Genomic DNA, 21,131 nt, shown 5'->3' with positions numbered 1-21,131 from the left:
GACTTTAAGGTTTTGTGTGTGTGGATCTCATTATCAGTACTCTGCCTTGCCCTTTGGACTATCCTCTGCACCAAGAGTGTTCACAAAGTGTCTAGCTCCTACAGGGTACAGGATATCCACATTTCCATATTTAGATGACTTGCTTATCTTTGAAGACTCTTTTGTAAAGTGTCAGGAGTCACTTTTTGGGTGAGAGATCGCTTACCTGAGCTGGGATTCCAAGAGAACATTCAAAAGTCTTTCTTGACTCTTTCTCAGAGGATTGTGTTTCTGGGATACTAAAACTAGATCTATTTCTAGGATTTTCCACTTAGACTTTGGTCATTGTGTGGGAATACCTCAGAAATGTGGGTCTCGTGGCTTCTATGATTCTTATGATACCCCAGGCAGGACTCCACATGAGAAAAATACAGTGGTATTTGAAGTCTCTTCAGTGAAGTAATTCCCAGCACCAACACTGTTTGTATTTTCAGATCCCCAGTCCTGGGGGATTGTCAGAAGAGAAATCACTTGGTGTAGACAACAAATATCCCTGAATCCAGGTCCCCCCTTACAAAGCAATCAGTCCACACAGATGCCAGGGACTTTGCCTGGGGAGCAGTTTCAGAAGGAATAAAAGTGCAAGGTGTGTGGGAAACCAAGGACAGATGCAAACACATAAATATAAATGAGATGCTTGCCCTGATCAAGGTATTCAACTCTCTGAATAATTTTTGGTCTCAGAGACATCCTCAACTTGTTACAGACAATGTCAGTCATATGGTACATCAACAAACAAGGGGGAACCAGATCATACTCCCTGTGCATTCTAGCCATGTTACCTTAGAATATATCTTCACAACAAAGTCTTATTCTACAGGCTTCCTACATTCTGTCAGAGTAAAATTGTGTGGCAGACAAGCTGAGCAGGACAAGGGAAGACTGTCATGAATGGAAACTAAATTGGCAGGGGTTCCAAGATTTGATTAATCCATGGGGAAATCCTTAAGTAGACCTATTTGCCTCCTTTCAGAACAATCAGCTGGCAGGATTCTGCTCCAAGACTCCATGCTAGAAGGCTTGTAAGACAGATGACGTTTCTTTTTCCTAGACAGGAATATTCTTGTGTGCTTTCCACCCTTTCCACTGATATCCGGCATACTTCTGAAGATTCAGAAAGAATTATCCAAGATTATTGTGGTTACTCCCTTCTGGTCCAGGCAACCACAGTTTTCCCTTCTTTTGAAAATGGCCAGGGGCAATTACCACAAGCTTTGTCACGGACTGAATCTACTCACACAAGAACAGGGGTGTTTGATACACCATGACATCAATCAACTTCAACTGACTGCCTGGACAGAGGCAGTTCCTAAATGCTTTATCCCATGCATGGGGCCCCCTCAAATTATCTATGGTATGATCCCAGTTATTCTCATTAGGGTAATATATAATTACTGACCATGGAGTGGATAAGGCCAATCTACAACCAAATGGAATAGGTTATCTTGAGTACAAAAAGGGAAACTGGCAAGGCTTAAAATGACCCAAAAGGGCAGCTAGCCTAGTACTTACCTCTGAAATTATGAATAATAGGGGTCTTAATGCCCTTTAGGCACTGGTTTACTGAGGATATACAGCAGATACTACTGGAGAAAAGAAGGGCTGCTACTTGAAAATCATATATTAGCAAATGGAAAGGTTTTCTAGTTGGTGCTAACAACATAACCAAAGAACAACTAGCCCCCATTCGGGGCTAGTTGTTCTCTGTTTTTACAAGATTTGTGTGAGTTACTATCCCATGGCCTTTCTTACTCCTCTGTCAATGTTTATTTATTGGCCATTTCAGCATGTCTGCCCATGAGTCCCACCTCTTTCAATATATTCTCATGTCAAAATGTTTTTCGAATGGCTTTTGCATGAGAGGCCTCAAAGAAGACCGGTGGCCCCTCCTTGGATTTTAATTTTGTGTTACAGAAGCTAACACTTCCTCCATTTGAACCATTTAACCTGGCTGACTTGAGTTTATTAACATGTAAAAAGTTTTACTGATTGTTCTGAACTCTGGAAGAAGAGTATCTGAGTTACAGGCTCTCATGGTAATCAACCCTATTTAATTTTCCACAGGCACAATATTTCTTTGAAAACTAATCCTTCTTTTATGGCCTAGTGGTATCAGAGTTTATTTTAAGCAAAACCATCCAGCTCCCCATTTTCTTTCCTGAACCCAAACATAGGGAGAAAGGATACTCCATACCTTGAATGTCCGCATACAACTCAGGCACTAAATCTTGACAGAACCAAATCTTTCAGATCTTTGGATCAGTTGTTCATTTCTTGTGAAGGAAAGAAGGGCAGCCTGTTCCAAAATTGACTATTTCCAAATGGTTGTGCAGCACTATTACCTTTTGTTATACTCAGCACAACAAAACTATTCCAGGCAGAGTCAATGTCTACTTTAAAAGGGCCTTAGCTTCATCTAAGTCTTTTTGGAAAGGGTTGGATTCTAGATATATTCTAGAAGCTGCAACTTGGTTTTCTGTACATTCATTTACAAAGCACTATAAGATAGATTCCTTCACTAGGGCTAGATCAGGCTTTGCAAGGACCATTCTCTAGGGGGTCCTGAACTCTTCTCTTCTTCTTCCACCTCCCAAATGTAGTAAGCTAGGGTAATCTACCCATATACCTAAGACCACTGCAGCAGTGATCAATATGATGAAGACTGTACAGTTGTGTGAGTAAATTTACCATAAGAGCAGATATTTGAATAATCACTGATGCAGTTGCTGCTCCCTCCTTCCATTGTCCTTGTTTTTGGTATGCTGTCTATGCTAGGGCATGGTTGTTTATTTTATTATTATTTTTTTTTTCCTAGCATTGTTCTTTCAGGGCACAGCTTCCCTCTGTGTGTTGGCAGGAAAGCTCTGAAGGGCTTAGCACCCAAACTTGTCTTTTAGTCAGCTCAGCTCAAGCTGCCTGACAGTTTGGGTGAGCGGAAGGTGCCTGAAGCTCTGGAAGCTGGACAGTTGTTATATCCTTGGCATGACAGCATGATATAACCCATGTATTTAAGGCTATTGCAGCAGTGATCATTCAAACATCTACTGTTATGGTAAGTTTGCTTACACAACTGTACTTTGTCCCTCTTTTCCATGGTGATTCTTACTTCTTGCTCAGTGAACCAAGTCTGTCTTTCCCCCTTTTCTGCATCAGATGTTGACACAGGGGTGATAGAACCAGTGACTCCCTACATATGGGCAAAGTCCTTTATTCAAGGTTTTTCTGGATGCTATTCCCAACACAGCAAAACTATTCCCATAAAGGGAAAGATGAATCCATGAGGCTTGTACTAGATCATTTCTTTGTAATTCCCCTTCAGTCCTTTGTACTTCTCTTCCTCCCTATAGCTTTCATGGTAAAGCTATATGTAATCACATTCCAGTGGCAAGCAGTTCAGACCTTTAAGATTGCCTGTGTTTGACTTACCTAATCTGTTCTCTACCTTACCCTTTGGTTTTATCTGCACTAAAGGTATTAGCAAAGTGCTTGTCTATAGTCTTTACTTGTTGCTGACTTCTAAGCATTCACATCTTTCCATACTGGGCAAATGTTTTAACTTTGTAGACTTTTTTCCAACTGTCAAGAGTCTTTAGCAACTGTACAGAATCTTAAACTTTTTGAAGTCTACTTTCTTCCCTTCTCGCATAATTGTATTCTGGGATGTTTGTTAGGTTCTGCACTGGAAAGAGCCTTTCTTCCTCCTTCCTCTTATCTAAGTACAAAGGTAATGGACCTCTTAATTTGAAAAGTCTTATGTTTGATGAGTAAGGACTATGGATTGCTTTGAAGATTCAGTAGCTGTGAAACCAGTTTAGAGGTCATTCTTCAAAGCCCATTTTTATTTTTATTTTTTATTTTTTTGTTTGTATGACACATCCTGATATCTCCTCTTCCTAGGCCCCCAGACAACCCATTCATGTGAAGGTTGACAGCCAGACCCTGTTTTCTCCCCTACTGGAGTGAAAGCCCTGTGGCCCATTCATTCTTCAGCTAGGGTGGGAATCTTATCAGTTCCTTCACTCCTCATTAGAGGCGAAAGTCTAGGGATTTAAATAACATCCCCTTGCCATCCAATTCCTAATACCTTTAACCCCTTCCCTGTAGTTGGCAGTAATTGACACATATGTTGCTGTCTAGGAGGGAAGCATGCTTCCACACACCAGTCTTCCTAGCTTTTATGCAGTGTGTAGCCACCATGACCCAATCTCAGCCATATCCTGCAGTACCCTAGTTTGTCAGTTGAGGTTAGCAGTACAGTGAGTATAGCTGTCTCCCTCCTCCTTGAATGTGTAAGCCATCAGTGGTCACTCACTCCTACTCTACCCACCCACAGGTAATCTATGAAAGAGTAAGAGCCATTCAAAAATGTGCATGCTGATTGGACAGCCCAATCAAGAAACAAATCCAAAACAATGCACAAGACAACAGCCATGTTCCAGTGCCAATACACAACTATGATGAAGCCAAATAAAATGCATTTTTGCCGGTGTACCTGCAATAAAATTTGAATCTTCCAATAAAAAACACACGTCTCCAAACTTACCTGCTTTCATTTTATGGCGTGTTTCATTAAAATTGTTTTTGTTTTTTGAAAAGAAGACGAGCGTTGTATGGTTTGTTTCGTGGCATTCCATTCAAGCCGTTCCAGTTTCGGAAACTCGGTCAGGTCTTAATTAAAAATTTGAATCTTCACACTCTACATTGATGGTGTTTTATTTGGCTTTATTCATTCGTGCCACAGGGCTAGAATCAAAGCCCATATTTTTAAGTTTTGTAATAAACATTGTGTTGTGAGGCTTCAAAAGCTTTCTTCAGCTCCAAGAAGGTCACACCTGTAAGAAAACTATTTTCAGCATTAGTCAGGATCAAATCTGTAAATTTGTAAGGAACTATAAGAGTATTATGCCTTTTTTGAATCTGTATTGGTCTTGTGAAAGTAAATCACATTTTCTAGTGAAGTTGAAGAAGATACCCTATTAGACTATATTTTCCATACATTTGTGATGAAGCAGATGTTTACCATGGGTCAGTAGTCTGAAGAAAAATTGAGAAGGGAGCCTTAGTGCAAGGCAGGATATTTGGATGATCTTAAGCATCACTGCTGCACAAGAAGTCATAAAATGATTGAGGAGTAAGCTGCATGTTGACAACTGGATACTTGGTTTGATCTTTTCAGAAATGGGATATCTCTAGGAAATGTATTTTGCAACATCAGGCTATGGTTCCTGGGGAGTCTAGTTATAAATGTGAACACAATGAGTGCATGTCTTCTGTTTTTACTTTGCTATCTGAAGACAGCTGTCACTCCTCTACACCTCAATAGTTTATTAGCCATTTCAGATCCTTTGGTCTTTGGCAGTGATAAGTATAATCAAATCATTTATGTATTTTGCAGGTGTAGAATTGGTAGCTTATTACTGCTAATCTTGTCTCAACAAAAGTTACAAATATATGTTCTTGTGACCATCAAATTCCCCAAAAAGAGTTCCTTCTGTAGAACTTGCTTTGTTATGAGGAGGCTAACAGGATGTTCTACTTATCAGCACTGTACAATCTTTAGTAAAAATAATAATAATAATAAAAATAAAACTTTGGCCATAAGGCAATGAAATCTACAAGCATATTTAAACAATATTTGGATTATCCTCACTTATTACTACTACTACTACTACTACTTTTTCTGTCTCTATACCTACTCCATCTTCTCTTTTGAAAAAGGTAGGTTTAAGAAGAAACATTTTTTACAGGAAAAGGATTTCAGGAGATATTAAAATATAATCATGGCAGTCTAATAGGTAACTTAAATTAAGATTAATGAAGCAAATGGCAGATCACATCAGATCAGGCACTGGATGTGAAGTGGACCTGCTTAACATACACCTCATCAGTCAGTTACAATACTTTTTTCCTAATTTCTCATGAGACAGTTTGCTTTCTATTTCCCATGTATTCAGACCTTACTGTATGTGTGCATGTGGGACCAGACTAAATTTTAACTTCTTAACAGAATCTCATTACAGGAATGAACCTCTCTTTTTTACTACTTGTTTCTGCACTGTAGTCCTGCTTGTAGAATGCACATAAATCTCTCACAAAGAGCTTTTTTACCATAATGTCCACAATAAAGAGAGAATGTTCTCCTTCTGCAAATACAGTACAAATTATCTGCCTGTATTTTTTTTAAAGCTAATGAGGTGCCTGACACAAATGTGTCATGTGCTCTTTCAAGACCATCTCACTTTCAGCCATCCCATACCACTCCGCAAGCATTTGCCTACAAAAATCCAGTGGGCCTCTCCTTTCAGATTTTTCCTGGATCCTCACAAGGTGTAAGTTCTTTCTCCTAACTCTGTCTCCCATCTCTGTGAATCCGCCCATTTCTGTTCTTACTTTGTTGTCCACCATAAGGTTTGTAACAGTTTTGGTTTCCTTCTGTAACTAAGCAATGAAGCCCAACTGAGCAGTTAAAGCTGATTCTATCTTCTTCAACCTATTTTCTAAAATTGTTTTCAGTAATTTTCTTTAACTTGTGCAAAATCTGTTTTATACCTGGCTGGCCATTTATTTATGCACTACCGGTTACAGGTCTACTGGTAGAGGTGGAGTCACCACCTTTGACGGTATGTGTTCTGTCACTGAGCCAATTGGTTACCCATCCACTGATGCGAGGGTTAATCCCCAGCTGTGAGAGTTTCTCAATGATACCTGACTGGGATTGTGTTAAAAGCCTTGACTAGGTCAAGATAGGCAGTATGCGCTGCTTTACTTTCATCCAGGGCTTTGGTGACTTTCTCAAAGAAATCTACTAGGTTTAATAAGCATGACCTACCCTTAATGAAGCCAAACTGGGTTGGGTCTAGAGTTTGAAGGTCGCCTATGTCCTTGTTAATAAGGTCCATGATGATTCTTTCCATGGCCTTTCAGATGAGGCTCGTTAGACTTATGGGTCTATAGTTCTCAGAGTCTGTTGATACCCCTCCCTTTGTGCAAGGGGATTACTATTGTTCTTTTCCACGGTGCAGGAACAAAGCCAATTCTCAGGTTATGGTTAAAGAGAAAGCCTACTGGGTCCACCAGGTCCTGTTTTAGATTGCTTAATAAGCAACCTGGGATGTTATCTGGTCCCATTGAGGCCATGTTTTTGACCTTGGAGGGCGCAGATATGACCAGAGCTGTAAAGATACTAGGCAGAAGACTGGTGTTAGGTATGCTTTGGGGTATGGATAGTGGAGGGGGGTGCAGTTTGCACCAAATCTGTCAGCTAGCAGGTTGGCAATTTCCTCCCTTATAGTATAAACGGTACCATCTACTACCAGTTTGGCACATAGCTGGGCATTCCCTTCTAGATTTCGGATGTAGTTAAGGAATGCCTTATGATTATCCTTAGCTAGGGATACTATTTTAGCTTCATAATTAGTTTTAGAGGACTATACAAGATTTCTGATTTGCTTGTTCAAGCCATGGAGGGAATTCCTCCGCTACTGAGTCAGTTCCCTCTTGTTCTTAGAGTTTTTTCCTTTTGTTATATAACCTGTTTATACTTGAAGTCCACCAGGGTGGCTTGCTTTTTCAGGAGGACCTGGTTTTAATTCAGTCAGGTACAGCCAAGTCTATACAGTTGCTTAAGTGTTTATACAGGGCATTTGTGTGCACCTCTGTATAGCAGTCGTTGTGTTTGATTGCAGGGGTATAAAACTTGTTATACCATTTCACAGTAGGCTGTAGTTTGCTTTGGAAAGATTTTTTTTTAGTTTTTTTGTTCCTGTGGTGGTGACAGGTTCAATAGTTACTTCAAATGAGACTGATTTATGGTCTGACCTTACCAGAGAGGACATCACACTGGGGGAGTGCAGTGACCCCTCCATGTTGGTAAGTAGTATGTCTAGGACATTTGACCCTCTTGTGGGGGTGCAGATTATCTGTTCCAAAGCACTTGCTTTGACAAAGTCCAGGAACTTCTGGACAAGCATGTTTGTGCTCATGTACGTCACCCTGTTGATGGAAGGATTGTTGAAATCTCCCATAATATGACCTGAGCTTTAAAGATACTAGGCAGAAGACTGGTGTTAGGTTTGCTTTGGGGTGTGGCTAGTGGGGGGGGGGTTGCAGTTTGCACCACATCTGTCAGCTACCAGGCTGGCAATTTCCTCCCGTATAGTATGAGTGGTACCATCTACTACCAGTTTGGCACATAGCTGGGCATTCCCTTTTAGATTTCGGATGTAGTTAAGGAATGCCTTATGATTATCCTTAGCTAGGGATGCTATTTTAGCTTCATAATTAGTTTTAGAGGACTATACAAGATTTCTGATTTGCTTGTTCAAGCCATGGAGGGAATTCCTCCTTTACTGAATCAGTTCCCTCTTGTTCTTAGAGTTTTTCCTTTTGTTATATAACCTGTTTATACTTGAGGTTCACCAGGGTGCCTTTTTTTTCAGGAGGACCTGGTTTTAATTCAATCAGGTACAGCCAAGTCTATACAGTTGCTTAAGTGTTTATACAGGGCATTTGTGTGCACCTCTGTATAGCAGTCATTCTGTGTGATTGCAGGGGTATAAAACGTGTTATACCATTGCATAGTAGGCTGTAGTTTGCTTTGGAAAGATTTTTAGTTTTTTTGTTCCTGTGGTGGTGACAGGTTCAATAGTTACTTCAAACAAGACTGATTTATGGTCCAACCTTACCAGAGAGGACATCACACTGGGGGAGTGCAGTGACCCCTCCATGTTGGTGAGTAGTATGTCTAGGACATTTAACCCTCTTGTGGGGTGCAGATTATCTCTTCCAAAGCACTTGTTTTGACAAAGTCCAGGAACTTCTGGGCAAGCATGTTTGTGCTCATGTATGTCACCCAGTTGATGGAAGGATTGTTGAAATCTCCCATGATTAAGGTGGTGAGCTGTATGGTGAGTGACTCCAGTAAGTCCAGATAGGAGTGTGCTTTTCTTGGTTCATGGTGGGGGCCTATAGCTATCAATCATATGGTAGGGTATTTTGCCTGTAGTTAATTGGACATGGAGTAGTTTGAGACAGTCATGCTGCTTGACCAGTCTCAAGGTGTACTTGGCTTTAATGAAGATGGATACACATCCACCTTTGGTTCTCTCATGCTCATTTTGAGATCCGAACATGTGGAAAGCATTGTAGCCTTGCATGGCCTGGGTGCTGCAGCCTTGAACCACGTCTCAGTGACTACTGCATAAACCTCAACATCTTCCAAGGTGAGGACTGCTTCCAAGGAATGCAGTTTCAACTCCTTGCACTAAGCAGCAGAACCTTGAGTTTGTCTTGAGTGAATTTTGCTACATCGGAAATTTTGTTGTTTTGGCATTGCCTAAAAAAGTGACTATGGGGGAGGTGAATACCTTTGCTAGTATCCGAAAACCTAGAGGAGACAGATGCAGACCATCTCTGGCTAAGCAGTGTGGCCTGTCGACCATGTCTTCCCAGGCTGACAAATACTGGATCTCCCTGGACTGACACCACAAGCTAAGCCAATTGCTGAAGTTGATTATTTTTTGTTTATATTGTGGCATCATCCTTGGTGAAGGTAGAATGCTGCTTAGGGCTAGGGTTATACCTGCCTGAGACACATAATCTGAGAGTTCAGTCATATCTGTCTTCATATAATCCAGAGAGGCATGCCTCAAGTCATTCAGCCCAACATGGACTATGACAGAGTCACAAGGGTTGTTGTTGAGTGACTACAGTGCATGTGTGATTTAATGGATCCTGGCATCTGACAGGCAGCTGGCAGTGACCTTCTCCTTGTCCAGCCTGGTTAGGGGTACATCTGTGTGTCTCATTACAGAGTCATCTATTACCTAGACATTAGGTTTTGAGGTGTTTTGCCTTAGGGACTTATTTGCTGGGACACTGGTGCATGTGTTATTATGTGTAGTTGTTTCCATTTGCATAGGTTTACATTTGGGAGGTCTCTGATCTTGGGGTAGGCTTCTAGTAAGTACCTCCATGTATGTGCATTTATGTGTCGTGACCTTATTTTGTGTGAGAGGTGAAGTGTGTGTGCTGACAACCTGTTTGATTTCTGATTTGCTTTTACATGAGAGAAGTGATTGCATTTACATCTCTCACATCGAGTATTTGTTTGCTTTAGGAGTAAGTGGTTGTCAGTATACATGAGGCAATTACTACATTGCCACAGGATGCCCATGTCTATCAGGCTGGCCAGTGAAATGTGAAACTGCTTTTCCATTATAGCAGGTTTTTACCATATGTACTTTTAGGGAAGGGAGTGGGCTAGTTTGACCAGTTTTTGTGCTAGGACTATAACAAAGGTGCTTGTTCTATTGAAAACTATGGATGATAAATGTGGCAACTGCCTGTAAGTGCAGTAGGGAAGCTTTGGAGGGTTCCACTGACAGATGTCTAGGGAAAATTTGAGTTTCAAGGCATTTGCATCTATAAAGGGCATCACTAACTCCTGTTGCATGATGCATTACAACCCGCAAACATGAGGCTTAAATTCAGGCAAGATTAAAACACTTATAAGCTAATCTACCAATAGGAAAGCACATAATGAACCTTCCTCCAGCAATTCCCAGCTCAGACAAGGCTGGATCCACACTCTTCTGCTACAAGGGTGGAGGGGAGCTCTTCTTAACATAAGATGGCTGGTTTAGTGCTCAAGTATATCAATAACAGCTAGACTCAGCAGCTCTGAATCTTGTTTATGCTATCTAGGTACCAGAACAGTGCAAATCAAGTGCAGAGAATGAAGCAGTCACAAACAGTAAAACAGTGAAAGAAATATAAATGATGAAGCGGTTCGATAAAATACAGTTCAAGAAGTGCAGACAAATCACAAAATATACTTATTTTCTTGGAGGGGGGTTGCTTTGGATGCCTTGGACTAAAGCAGAAACACACTAGACCTCTGGCAAAGGATGTCAAATGTACAGCAGCTGTGGTTAATTGAACAGAATCCCGCCAAATGTGAGGCTTAACTACAGGTGAAATTAAACACTTTTAAGCTAATTTACCAATAAGAAAGACACAGTGAACCTTCCTCCAGCAAGCCCCAGTTCAGAAAAGGCTGGATCTACACTCTTCTGCCACAAGGGTGCAAGGGATCCCTTCTTAATGTAAGATGGCTGGTTTAGTGCTCAAGTGTATCAATAGCAGGCTAGATTCAGCAAGTCTGAACCCAGTCTATGCTATCTAGGTATCAGAACAGTGCAAATCAACTGCAGAGGAGTGCAAAAAATACTTAGATTCATTTTGTGCATTTCCCAGCTCAGATAGACCAGATAAACACCTACTGTCAGTAGATGAATAATCCCAGTCCTCCTAATGTAAAAGCACATTAAAGAAATGTCCAGAGTGAAATGCTACCACAAAGAAACTTAAAAGGTACAAAATGCTACCACAAACAAACTTAAAGATATGGATACAGCAGTGTACTTTAAACAACTTATAAAAGTGTGATTATTCAATAAAAGTACTTCACTTTGAATAAACAAGTCAAGAGCCACACAACTATATAGAATTTATAAAGGCACTAAAAAACAAGACAAGCTGTTTAATAAGCACTCCATCCAATAAAACTACATTCAGAAATCTTAAGTGTTTCCACAACCTAAACAGACCAGGCTACCTCTCAGTGTATTAGATGGAAAATCCACTGATCTATTTTGATATAAAAACAAGTATTTGCTTGAGTGTAAAAATGCACTACCTTATCCAACAGCTAGCTAGATAATGAAGTCAGATTAAGTAGAACAGAAAATGGGAGAGAAAATGCACTTTTTCAACTGTCATACTGACCCTCCACAAAGAGGAGCGTAGAGCTGCATATGGTACTTAACACAACAGTAGGATTTTAAGGACACTGTAACAGTAAACCTACCATTCATCCATTCTTCTGGTGAGAAACTGTACAAAGTTTGTAACTGAACTATTAAATTTTATATTTCGATGTTTTACTTATTAGTGGCTCACTACTTTAATCTGTACTGCTTTGCCAATTAGAATTTATTTACCACAGTCATACTTCCTACCTACCTTCCTACCTCTTAGCAGCTCAGAAAAGCCAATGAGAATATGTGGCAGTGATGAATATATGTAATTACACAATGATGGCTTATTGCCATTCAAAAACATACACACTGACTGGACAGCCCAACCAATGTGTCAGTTGTAAGTTGAGTATATATCAATAGAAAAAAGTCTGGATGCTGAAGTACCATTGAGCAGCCAGACTTTTGTATTGGCATATGCTTAGACAACAGAGATCTGTGGTGGTGCTGCGGTAGCATTGTTGCCTCACAGCAAGAGGTTCTCCCGTTCGATTCTCGGCTGGAGTGTGGTAAGTGCCTTCTGTGTGGAGTCTGCATGTCCTCCCTGTGGTTGGGTGGGCATTCAAAAGACATGCATAAATGGGCGTGCCTTTGTTGAAGGTTGAACGTCGAGCTGGCACCTTGGCATTCATGAAAATCTACTGCCCATCATTAGCGGACCGGAGTTCCGCTGTGGCGACCCCTAACCGGGAAAAAACGAAAAGACAAACAACATATGCTTAGACAACAGAGCAAAATACCAGAAAAATTAGGTACATTCTGCAAAACTAAAGAAACAGAAATGTACCAGATTTTCCTTGTATTTCTGTGCTGTCCCTCCTAAAGTATTGGCAGACTCTTGTACCTTTCAACTGTATAGATTTTTGCAGATTGTCCAGATTTTTGCCTCATAGTTTGGGTCTTTTCCTCTTAAAAATGTATTTTTCTGGTAAGCCTCTGAGGATAAAAGTTAGCAATTAATGACAGACGTTTGAGGCTCACAGTTCATATCCTTCAGAAAATTGCATACTAACACAAAAACTCCTAATCAAGTATATTTTTAAGAACAAAAAAATCTATCCCTATTTTTGGACCTTTATTCCCTCCATTATGTTGGGCTTTGTCTAGGTGTCTTGAATGAACAGCCCATAATGGCAGGGAAAGGAGTAAAAAAAAAAAACACAGCAACAGAAATTTTCTTTTCTCCATTGCTTTTCCTTAACAGCACTGTTGTACTGTACAAGACTGGAAATGTAAGTACCATACATATGCACAGTACATCAACAAATGCAGAGGAACACTACAGCTCCATTATACAAAAACATTATTTAAGAAAGTTAAGCAATTTCTTTCTTAAATAATGCCATTGTATAATAGCAATAACACATGGCAGGGTGTGGGTATCACAGTATTAACCCACAGTTGGCTTTGTTTAATCACTTGGGCTTCACCTTCATGAGTTAATGCTGTGATAACCACACCTAGTCAAGGGTTATTGCTAAAATGCCTTACACACACTCTGTATCATTACCTTTCTAGGCATGAGATGAGCACTGATTCCCATAGGTAGATTGGAACTGCATTGATTCCCATAGGGAAAAGTGGAGCAGCTGAACAAAACCCAGCCAAATAGAAGGTCATTACAACCAAATCTTATGATTTACATTTGCAGTGATCTTTTCTCAAAGATCTACTATTATGGTAAGAAGCTTACACAGCTGAAGTTTACAATTTTATTTTTCTTGTCAGAGCTCACAGCCTTTACTATTAGTAATAGTGGCATTTTACTTTTCTACTGAAAAATGTAACTGACTTGGAATGTGCCTTTGGTTGTAAGTATTTTTCCTTTAGCATGTTGGGAGTATTGAACAATTTATAGTGGGAGAGACAATTACTGTGGAATTCTGACCAAACAAGACATGAATGATAAACCAGTAACACAGTACTAAGGAAAACAGTGCCAGTCAGTTATATGGTTTGAATGCCTACTGTTAGGTTTAGTACCCCCACTGTAATTTAAATGTACATATGCAGAGAGAGATAACATATCTATATTTTCAAGATGATCAATAAAGGAAAACGTGTAGACTTTCATATATTTCTGACTCTATATCCACTAAAAACTGAATGTCTTGCATGTGTCAGTCTGGATTTAAGAGGAGTCATTAAAAATCGGTCTAGATTTTAGTGGAAATATTAAAACTTTGCTAATGTTAATAAGCAAAAATAAAAGTAAAAAAAAGACACTGAACTCTGTTAACCTTGAATCCAGTTCCACAGAATTATTTTCTATCTATTTTTGTAAGCTAATTTGTTTTCATGGGTGACTACAAACACATTTTATACTATTTGAACCAAATGCGTTGATTGCAACAGCTCAATGGCGCAGTGGCTGTTGTTTATAATGTGCCACATATATGCTACAACATAATTAGCAAGCATTTTTTTTATTTCAGGCAGAGAAAATGGGTAAATCTCAGAAAGAAAAGGAAATGGAAATTGAATATGAGCTACAAAATAATGCTGTCAGAGCTTTGGAGGAGAAACAGTTCCAGCAATATGCACAACAAGTCATCCGTTCAGCAGCTGAAACTGGAAGAAATCTTTATCCACTTATCAAGGCTGCAAGAGAGGGTATTGGAGGTTGGCATGGGCCATTATTTGCAGGTCATGGAGGAATAAGGCCTAGTTACCTGGTACAGGATGAAACTGGAGTTCAACTGCCTAATTATCAGCGTGAGACCACTAAAGAAATTAAACAGATTCATGATACTGGTGATGTTCAGCAAACTAAGAAAAGGCTAGGCTTTACTTGGTAATAAGAAAACAGTAATGGCACATTACTCAGTGTATAATCTACTCTATATACAGAGCAGAATTCACATTTAAAGTTCAGAGTAGTAGTTTGTCTGGCTGCGGTACCAACATTTAGCAAGGTTATACTTGAAATGTGTGTGCTGTTTTTTTGCAAGTGATATTCGTAGGTGTATTCTCATGATAAAAACAAAAATATGATTTTACATAAACTACCCTGAAAAAATATTCTTTGTATCTGTAACTGGTATTAGATGCAGACATGAGCATTCATCTGACACACTTTAGAGCAACTTACAATATAGCATAACTTGGAATGCAGTTTCCCAGTTGAAAAAAAAAGAGAATGTTTTATATACTAGTAGGATATCTGCATTTTATTCACAAATTACTTGATGTCATCTCCTGTATTTAAAAATTATAGCCAAACAATGCCCATCTGTTTATCAGTATTAAAATTTCTTATAAAATTAACAAAATGCATGTAATTTAGCAGCAATTTTAGGATATAGTATACAAGCATATAAATGTTAAAAATATCCAATGTGGTCATTTCTAGACTTCCTTTTAATTTAAAAAAAAAAGGATGGAGCCGTAAGGAAAATAATTGGTTGGAGGATTGTGAATGCTTGTTTATGAGAATACAAGAAAGTTTGCAATATTTATGAACATGGAGAACAGTGCTTCTCTCTCTTAATCTGCCAATAAGCATACAAGATGCTCGGTAATATTGCAGCACTAAGAACATATTAATAAAAAGCTTTACTATTTCAAATATGTGCTTGAGAATAGAAAATGGTAGGTTGTTGTGTGGAGTTTGCAAAAAAAAAAACATGTTAAATGACAAAGCATATCAATGTTAATTACCAGTGTCATCTTAAATACATCAGGAAAGAAGTTTGACATAACTATGGAACATTGCAAAATAGCCATTCTTCATAACAATATGGATTTTGTTATACTTCAAGTTAATAAAATATAGCTTGTCAAGGAAGACTCTTGTAACAGTATTCATAACATCTCTTTTTCTGCACTGCAACATCAATTATGATACTGCCAGATTTTACAGCAGACATATTCCTCTGCATGAGGCCCTTGTCTGTCAGTTACTGATGTACCAGCATCACTTAGATTGAGTCTTGTGTAAATACAGCATTAGAGGGCACCATTTTCAGTTCCTCTTAGTGATTCAAAACCATAGTTCATTTTGTGAGTAGTCTGTCATTTTCTGGACAAACTTTTCATTCATTAAGTATTTGAGACTTTATTTTTCTCTTGCCGAGACAGAGTTATACTTCATTTATAGAATTTTTATTGTTACATTGAATTGTTCAGTGAACAAGTATTCTTGCATTACACACATTGCTCTTAAAGATTTTCATTATGATTATATTCATCTAGGTTGTTTTCACAATATCAGTAATTGTGAACAACATAAGAGATTTATTAAGCCTACAACACAATGAACTTAAACATGCTTGTTAAAATAAAAAGAAAACTTCACGAACTATAAAACATAAACCAAAGTCTGAGGATAAAACTTAAAGCAAAAGTAAAGGAACACAAAAGAAAGTCACACGCCAGTATTTCTTTCATCAGTGGAAGATCAATCAAATTGAAAAAAAGATAACAAGAAAGTAGAAGAGGGAAAAGATTTTAGACACTTCTGGTACTCATTGCAATGTGTTCATAGCACTCCACTGCAGGGAAAATCCAGTTTAATAAAAAAAAAAAAAACAACCATTAAAAAGAACCTTTGCTAGTGTCAATTTACTTGGGGGGGAGGGGTAAGACCCCTATTACCAACATTAAGTATTGAAGGAGCCTTCTTTTAGGGTTGTTTTAGCATGGGAACTCCAAAATGCATCTTCAAGTGAAAGGTAATCCAGTAGCAGGAAATGTATGCTGATTACCATAATCCCCAATCATCGCTTAAGTGGCTGCTTAGCAATCATTAGTCTCTTCTCCAGTGGCATTTATCTTTGCAATAACCAGGGAACCACCACAACTGGTCCAGCCACTGATATTACATTACAGAAGTGGATGAATAATTTTGAGTTATGCAGTTGGTCTAATGTACCTTGGATTACTGAATGTACTTTATCAATTTCTGGAGGAAGAGCAGGCTTACATAAGGTAAACCAAACCTCCTCAGGAATAGACAGAGAGCCTTCTTCTTTAGAATTCTCTCAAGAAGACAACATTTTGGAAAAGCAACAATTTAAATGAATGTAATAGGCAAGGGAATATAGTAGTATTTTGCAGAGAGTTTGACTGATAAAGTAATAGCATTCTTACCTTAGCTCTATCCTGTGATGATGTGAAATTTTCCAGCAGCACATATAGTCCTATGCTGAGCTTTCAGTTGTTTAACCCTTGGGTCCCCTGATGTGAGTTTCTATTTGGGTTATTTAAAAGCTGATATAGGTAAACTGTATTGTATTTGTTTTTAGGATATTAGTGGGTTTTTTAGGGTTTTTTTGCGGTGGGCGGCCGTGGTGGTGCAGCGGTTAGCCTTGCCACCTCACAGCAAGAGGTTCTCTGGTTCGATCCTTGGCTGGGGTGCCTTCTGTGCGGAGTCTGCATGTCCTCCCTGTGGTTGCATGGGTTTCCTCTGGGTGCTCCGGTTTCCTCCCACATCCCAAAGACATGCTGTAGGTGGATTGGACACTCTAAACTGGCCCTAGGTGTGAGTGTGTGCATGTGTGTGCCTTCTGTGGAAGGTTGGACACCAGGCTGGTAACTCGACACCGAAAAACTCCACTGCCAGTCATGAGTGGACAGGTGATCCGCTGTGGCGACCCCTAACCGGGAAAAGCCAAAAGAAGAAGAAGAAGAGGAAGAGTGTTTTTTTTGTGGTGGTGCAACGGTAGCATTGTTGCCTCACAGCAAGAGGTTCTCCCATTCGATTCTTGGCTGGAGTGCGGGGAGTGCCTTCTGTATGGAGTCTGCATGTCCCCCCCATGGTTAGGTGGGTGTTCGAAAGACATGCGTAAATGGGCATGCCTTTGTTGAAGGTTGAACGTCGAGCTGGCACCTCGGTTTTTGTGAAAATCTACTGCCAATCATTAGCGGACCGGAGTTCCACTGTGGCGACTCCTAACCGGGAAAAGCCGAAAGACAACAACAACAGTGATTTTTTTGTACTGGAGTAATATGATGTAAGCTAATCATGTGTTCTGTTTTCCTGTAGTATTTTGCAGTCCAAAATGTAAAGTGTAGGAGCAGACAAAACATCAGCTCATGTCTGTTTTTTTTTTGTTTGTTGTATTTTTTCTGTATAACTTAACAACCCATACGTGATATGATGCCAGAGTCAGTTATTTGGTTTGCAGAATAAATCAGCTCAATTTCCAGGAATCCTTTTTTCCGCAAGTCAGATTAACTGGAAATAAACTTGTGAATCTAAATGTTTGGTTTGGTTCTGCCTGTGATTATAGCCTGTGCTATGTTTCTGCATGTCACAGTGAAGATTTGATTAAAGTGTATCAATCATCTTACAGCTGTGATGAGACAATTTTTAGGGGTGTTAGGAGCAGAGAAAAAAATATTTCTTATATTTACCATTTTTCTTCACAAGGATACAAGGAATCAAGGAAAGTGTTGATGCTTTTTGTACTCAGTTAAAGAACTAACCAAATACTGACTTCACTGAGTTACTTGATTCACTGATAGAGAATAGAATTATTTGTGATACACAGAATGATCACACAAGGAGCAGGTTGACACAAGAAGCAGCTTTAATACTAAGTAATACAACATATGTGTTCAAAGTTAGGGATATTGCTTCTAATCAAATACAACAGCTAGTAGAAGAGTCGGTAGTACACAGGACTGAGCATGAAAAACATAGAAAAGACATTTGGCAAGAATATGGAGAAAATAAGCCATGAAGAAAATGTCTGGTAAGTTTTTCAGAAAGTATGACTACAAACATGAGAAATTAAAATGTATTACACTTTGTTGTGTAAAAGCTACGGTAAGGTAAATCATTTCACTTTTAAAGTATGTAAAATCCAAGAAATTAATTTACAATCAAAGAGTGCCAGTTGGTGGAAAACAACTTGTGGAAAGAGTGCGTAGTGTGCAAGACTATAAAACCAAACATTTATTGAAACAAAAGGATCAATCAGGGCTGATGAGAAGAGCTCAAGATAAATATTGAGGGTGACTTCCAACATGGCTGCACAATGAATAACAGCTTAATTTCAGCTCTCCCAGTGTGAAAACAGAAACTCAGAAAAGAGAGACAGTGAATTTATCTTTTTGGGTAAATTTCAGTTACTGGCTAGTAAGTGCACTGCCAGGATACCAACAAAGAAGAAATTTAGAGAATCTAAAGGTGAGGAAAAACACTGGCTGGGAAGAATCTTGCAACTGTTCAGCAAAAAGTAGTTCAAGCTCCAGATCTGACACAATATATGGCTTCAAGTAATCTAGAGGAAAAAAATAAGTCAAATGTGCTCAGAGCTGATTAAATAAATAAACACTGAAGGAGTATATCAACCAAAATAACAAAAGGCTGAAAAAAATGGAATAAGATTTAAACAGATATTTATACGAGCTAATGAAGCTGCAAAAAACAGAGGTCAAAATGAAGAGAAGGCTGGCTGAATATGAGACTGCTCAAGAAGAGATTTTTTTCCAAAAATGGTAGAATTATAAGACAGAACACAGAGAGAAAACCTGATATTTTTCTGTTCTACCAGAGATACTGGAAGGAACAGACTGCATTAATTTTATGAAAGCACGAATAAGCAACTGGACTGCTAATCTACAGCAGAAATCGTTAATTGAAAGAACACATTGTTTGTATGCTCCAAACCTTGCTATGAGAAAGCAGCCAATACGTCTAATAATAACATGCAATCCTGCCAGCAGAAAGAGTTAATTCTGACAAAACTGTGGCAGAAGGACAAAGTACTAAACGTGGGAGACAGTAGTGTTTATGGAAAATGATTACTCATTGTATACCAGGCTGAAGAGTAAATGTATTCCAGCAATCAAGGAATGCCAAGGGGTAGGTATGAGATTCAAGCTGCTGTATCCAGCTATCTTCAGAATATTTTTTTCCTGGAGGATCAAAGTAATTTTTAATGCAGAACATGTTAAAGAGGAAATACAAAGGTTTTCCCAACAGAAAGTGAACAATCAAATAGAAGGGGACTCTGCTTCTTACTCTTCTGATAATAAAGCTCATAGAGAGACTTTGCCAGTGAAACCTTTTCCAAATGTCCTATGGAAAATGCTTGTGAGACAGATAAAAGCACAGGAGTTGTGTAGAAGAACTAGGAGTAAGTTGGGAATGAACCAGAGACTGGAGTGATCAACAGGGAAAAAACCCAGCAACTTGGAAATTAATAAATGTGGGATTACAAAGCATCAGTCATATTAGTGAAATATGGCTAAACATGAAAAATGGAAATATTGGACTTTTTTGATTTTTTTAAACTTGTAGGAGACTCCAAAACATATGCCCTAATTCATGTCATTAATGTTTGGAAGAACATTATGGAGAGGAGAAGAAGAAGGTAACTGAAACAGTTTTGTTCTTAACAGTATTTTTATAAAACATGACATATACTGCATGTTATAAGGTAAATCATTTTCAGTTATTTTTGTATGCTATGCAGATATTAAACTAAACAGATTCCCTTTTTTCTTCTTCTTTTTCTTGTTTAGAAAAAGAGAAGAAATCTTGGACAAAAGCATGTTTAAGATAACAGGTTGTAATCTTGGGTTGCTGAGGTGAGGTGTGGGTTGTAAACGTACACGAGTTCTTAGCTTGACCTAACACCAAGTTTTAAGTGGAAGCAAGTACTGAATGTAAGTAAAAGTTTTCCTTTAGCAAATAAATATTTACAGTCAACATGAGATGCTTGTAGATGAAGACAACTGTATATCTGGATCTTGTGTTTCTGTGGCTACAAGCTAAGTGGGCAATAAAAACAAAATACTTTTTTTCTTTCAGTGGCTAAAAGATAATGTTTTCTGAAAGTATTCAAGTTGTTTGCTACATCTGTGAGAGGAATAAAGATGTAAGAGATATTAATAGGAATAAAGATAAGACAAAAACAGACAGCACTTTATGCAAGTAGAAGCACAGGCTGTACTATGTGTCAGTGTAGATAACCTTAGAGGTCAGTTAAAGCATGTGAGTGTAGCTATAAATCTGGGATAATTGTTCTTATTAGGAGAGTTAAACTTCATTATTTGAAGATGTACACAGTTTTGTGTGTTTGTAGTGAATTAATAGGTTACTGGAGTGTTCCTGAGGGTGTGCTTTTTATTTGAGAGTTTTCATTAAAACAAAAAGTCTTGAGATGTGACATAGATTCAAATGCATAAGACAAGAAACAACTGCATAAAAGATCAACCTGCCAAACATTAGTGTATGCATGTAACACAAAAGCTGAAACTAGACATTTTTGAAAAAAGCTGTTATGCATAACAGGTAGGAATAATAACTTCTCATAATCA

General features: G+C 38.7%; 1 protein-coding gene across 2 annotated transcripts in view; it reads left to right on the top strand.

Moving 5' to 3' along the window:
- Positions 1–15,645, top strand: part of CFAP210 (cilia and flagella associated protein 210) — a 570,861-nt gene extending 555,216 nt beyond the window's left edge. For both annotated transcript variants that reach the window (XM_044075493.1, XM_044075494.1), the window contains one exon: positions 14,294–15,645. In XM_044075493.1, coding sequence (XP_043931428.1) covers positions 14,294–14,656 — 363 coding nt within the window. In that variant the 3' untranslated portion in view covers positions 14,657–15,645. The remainder of the gene's footprint in view (positions 1–14,293) is intronic.
- Positions 15,646–21,131: the final 5,486 nt, after the last annotated feature.

Source organism: Protopterus annectens, chromosome 6.part1 (assembly GCF_019279795.1).
Source record: "Protopterus annectens isolate FY-2018-M chromosome 6.part1, PAN1.0, whole genome shotgun sequence".
Classification (NCBI taxonomy): domain Eukaryota; kingdom Metazoa; phylum Chordata; order Ceratodontiformes; family Protopteridae; genus Protopterus; species Protopterus annectens.
This window is presented reverse-complemented; position numbering and strand designations above follow the sequence as displayed.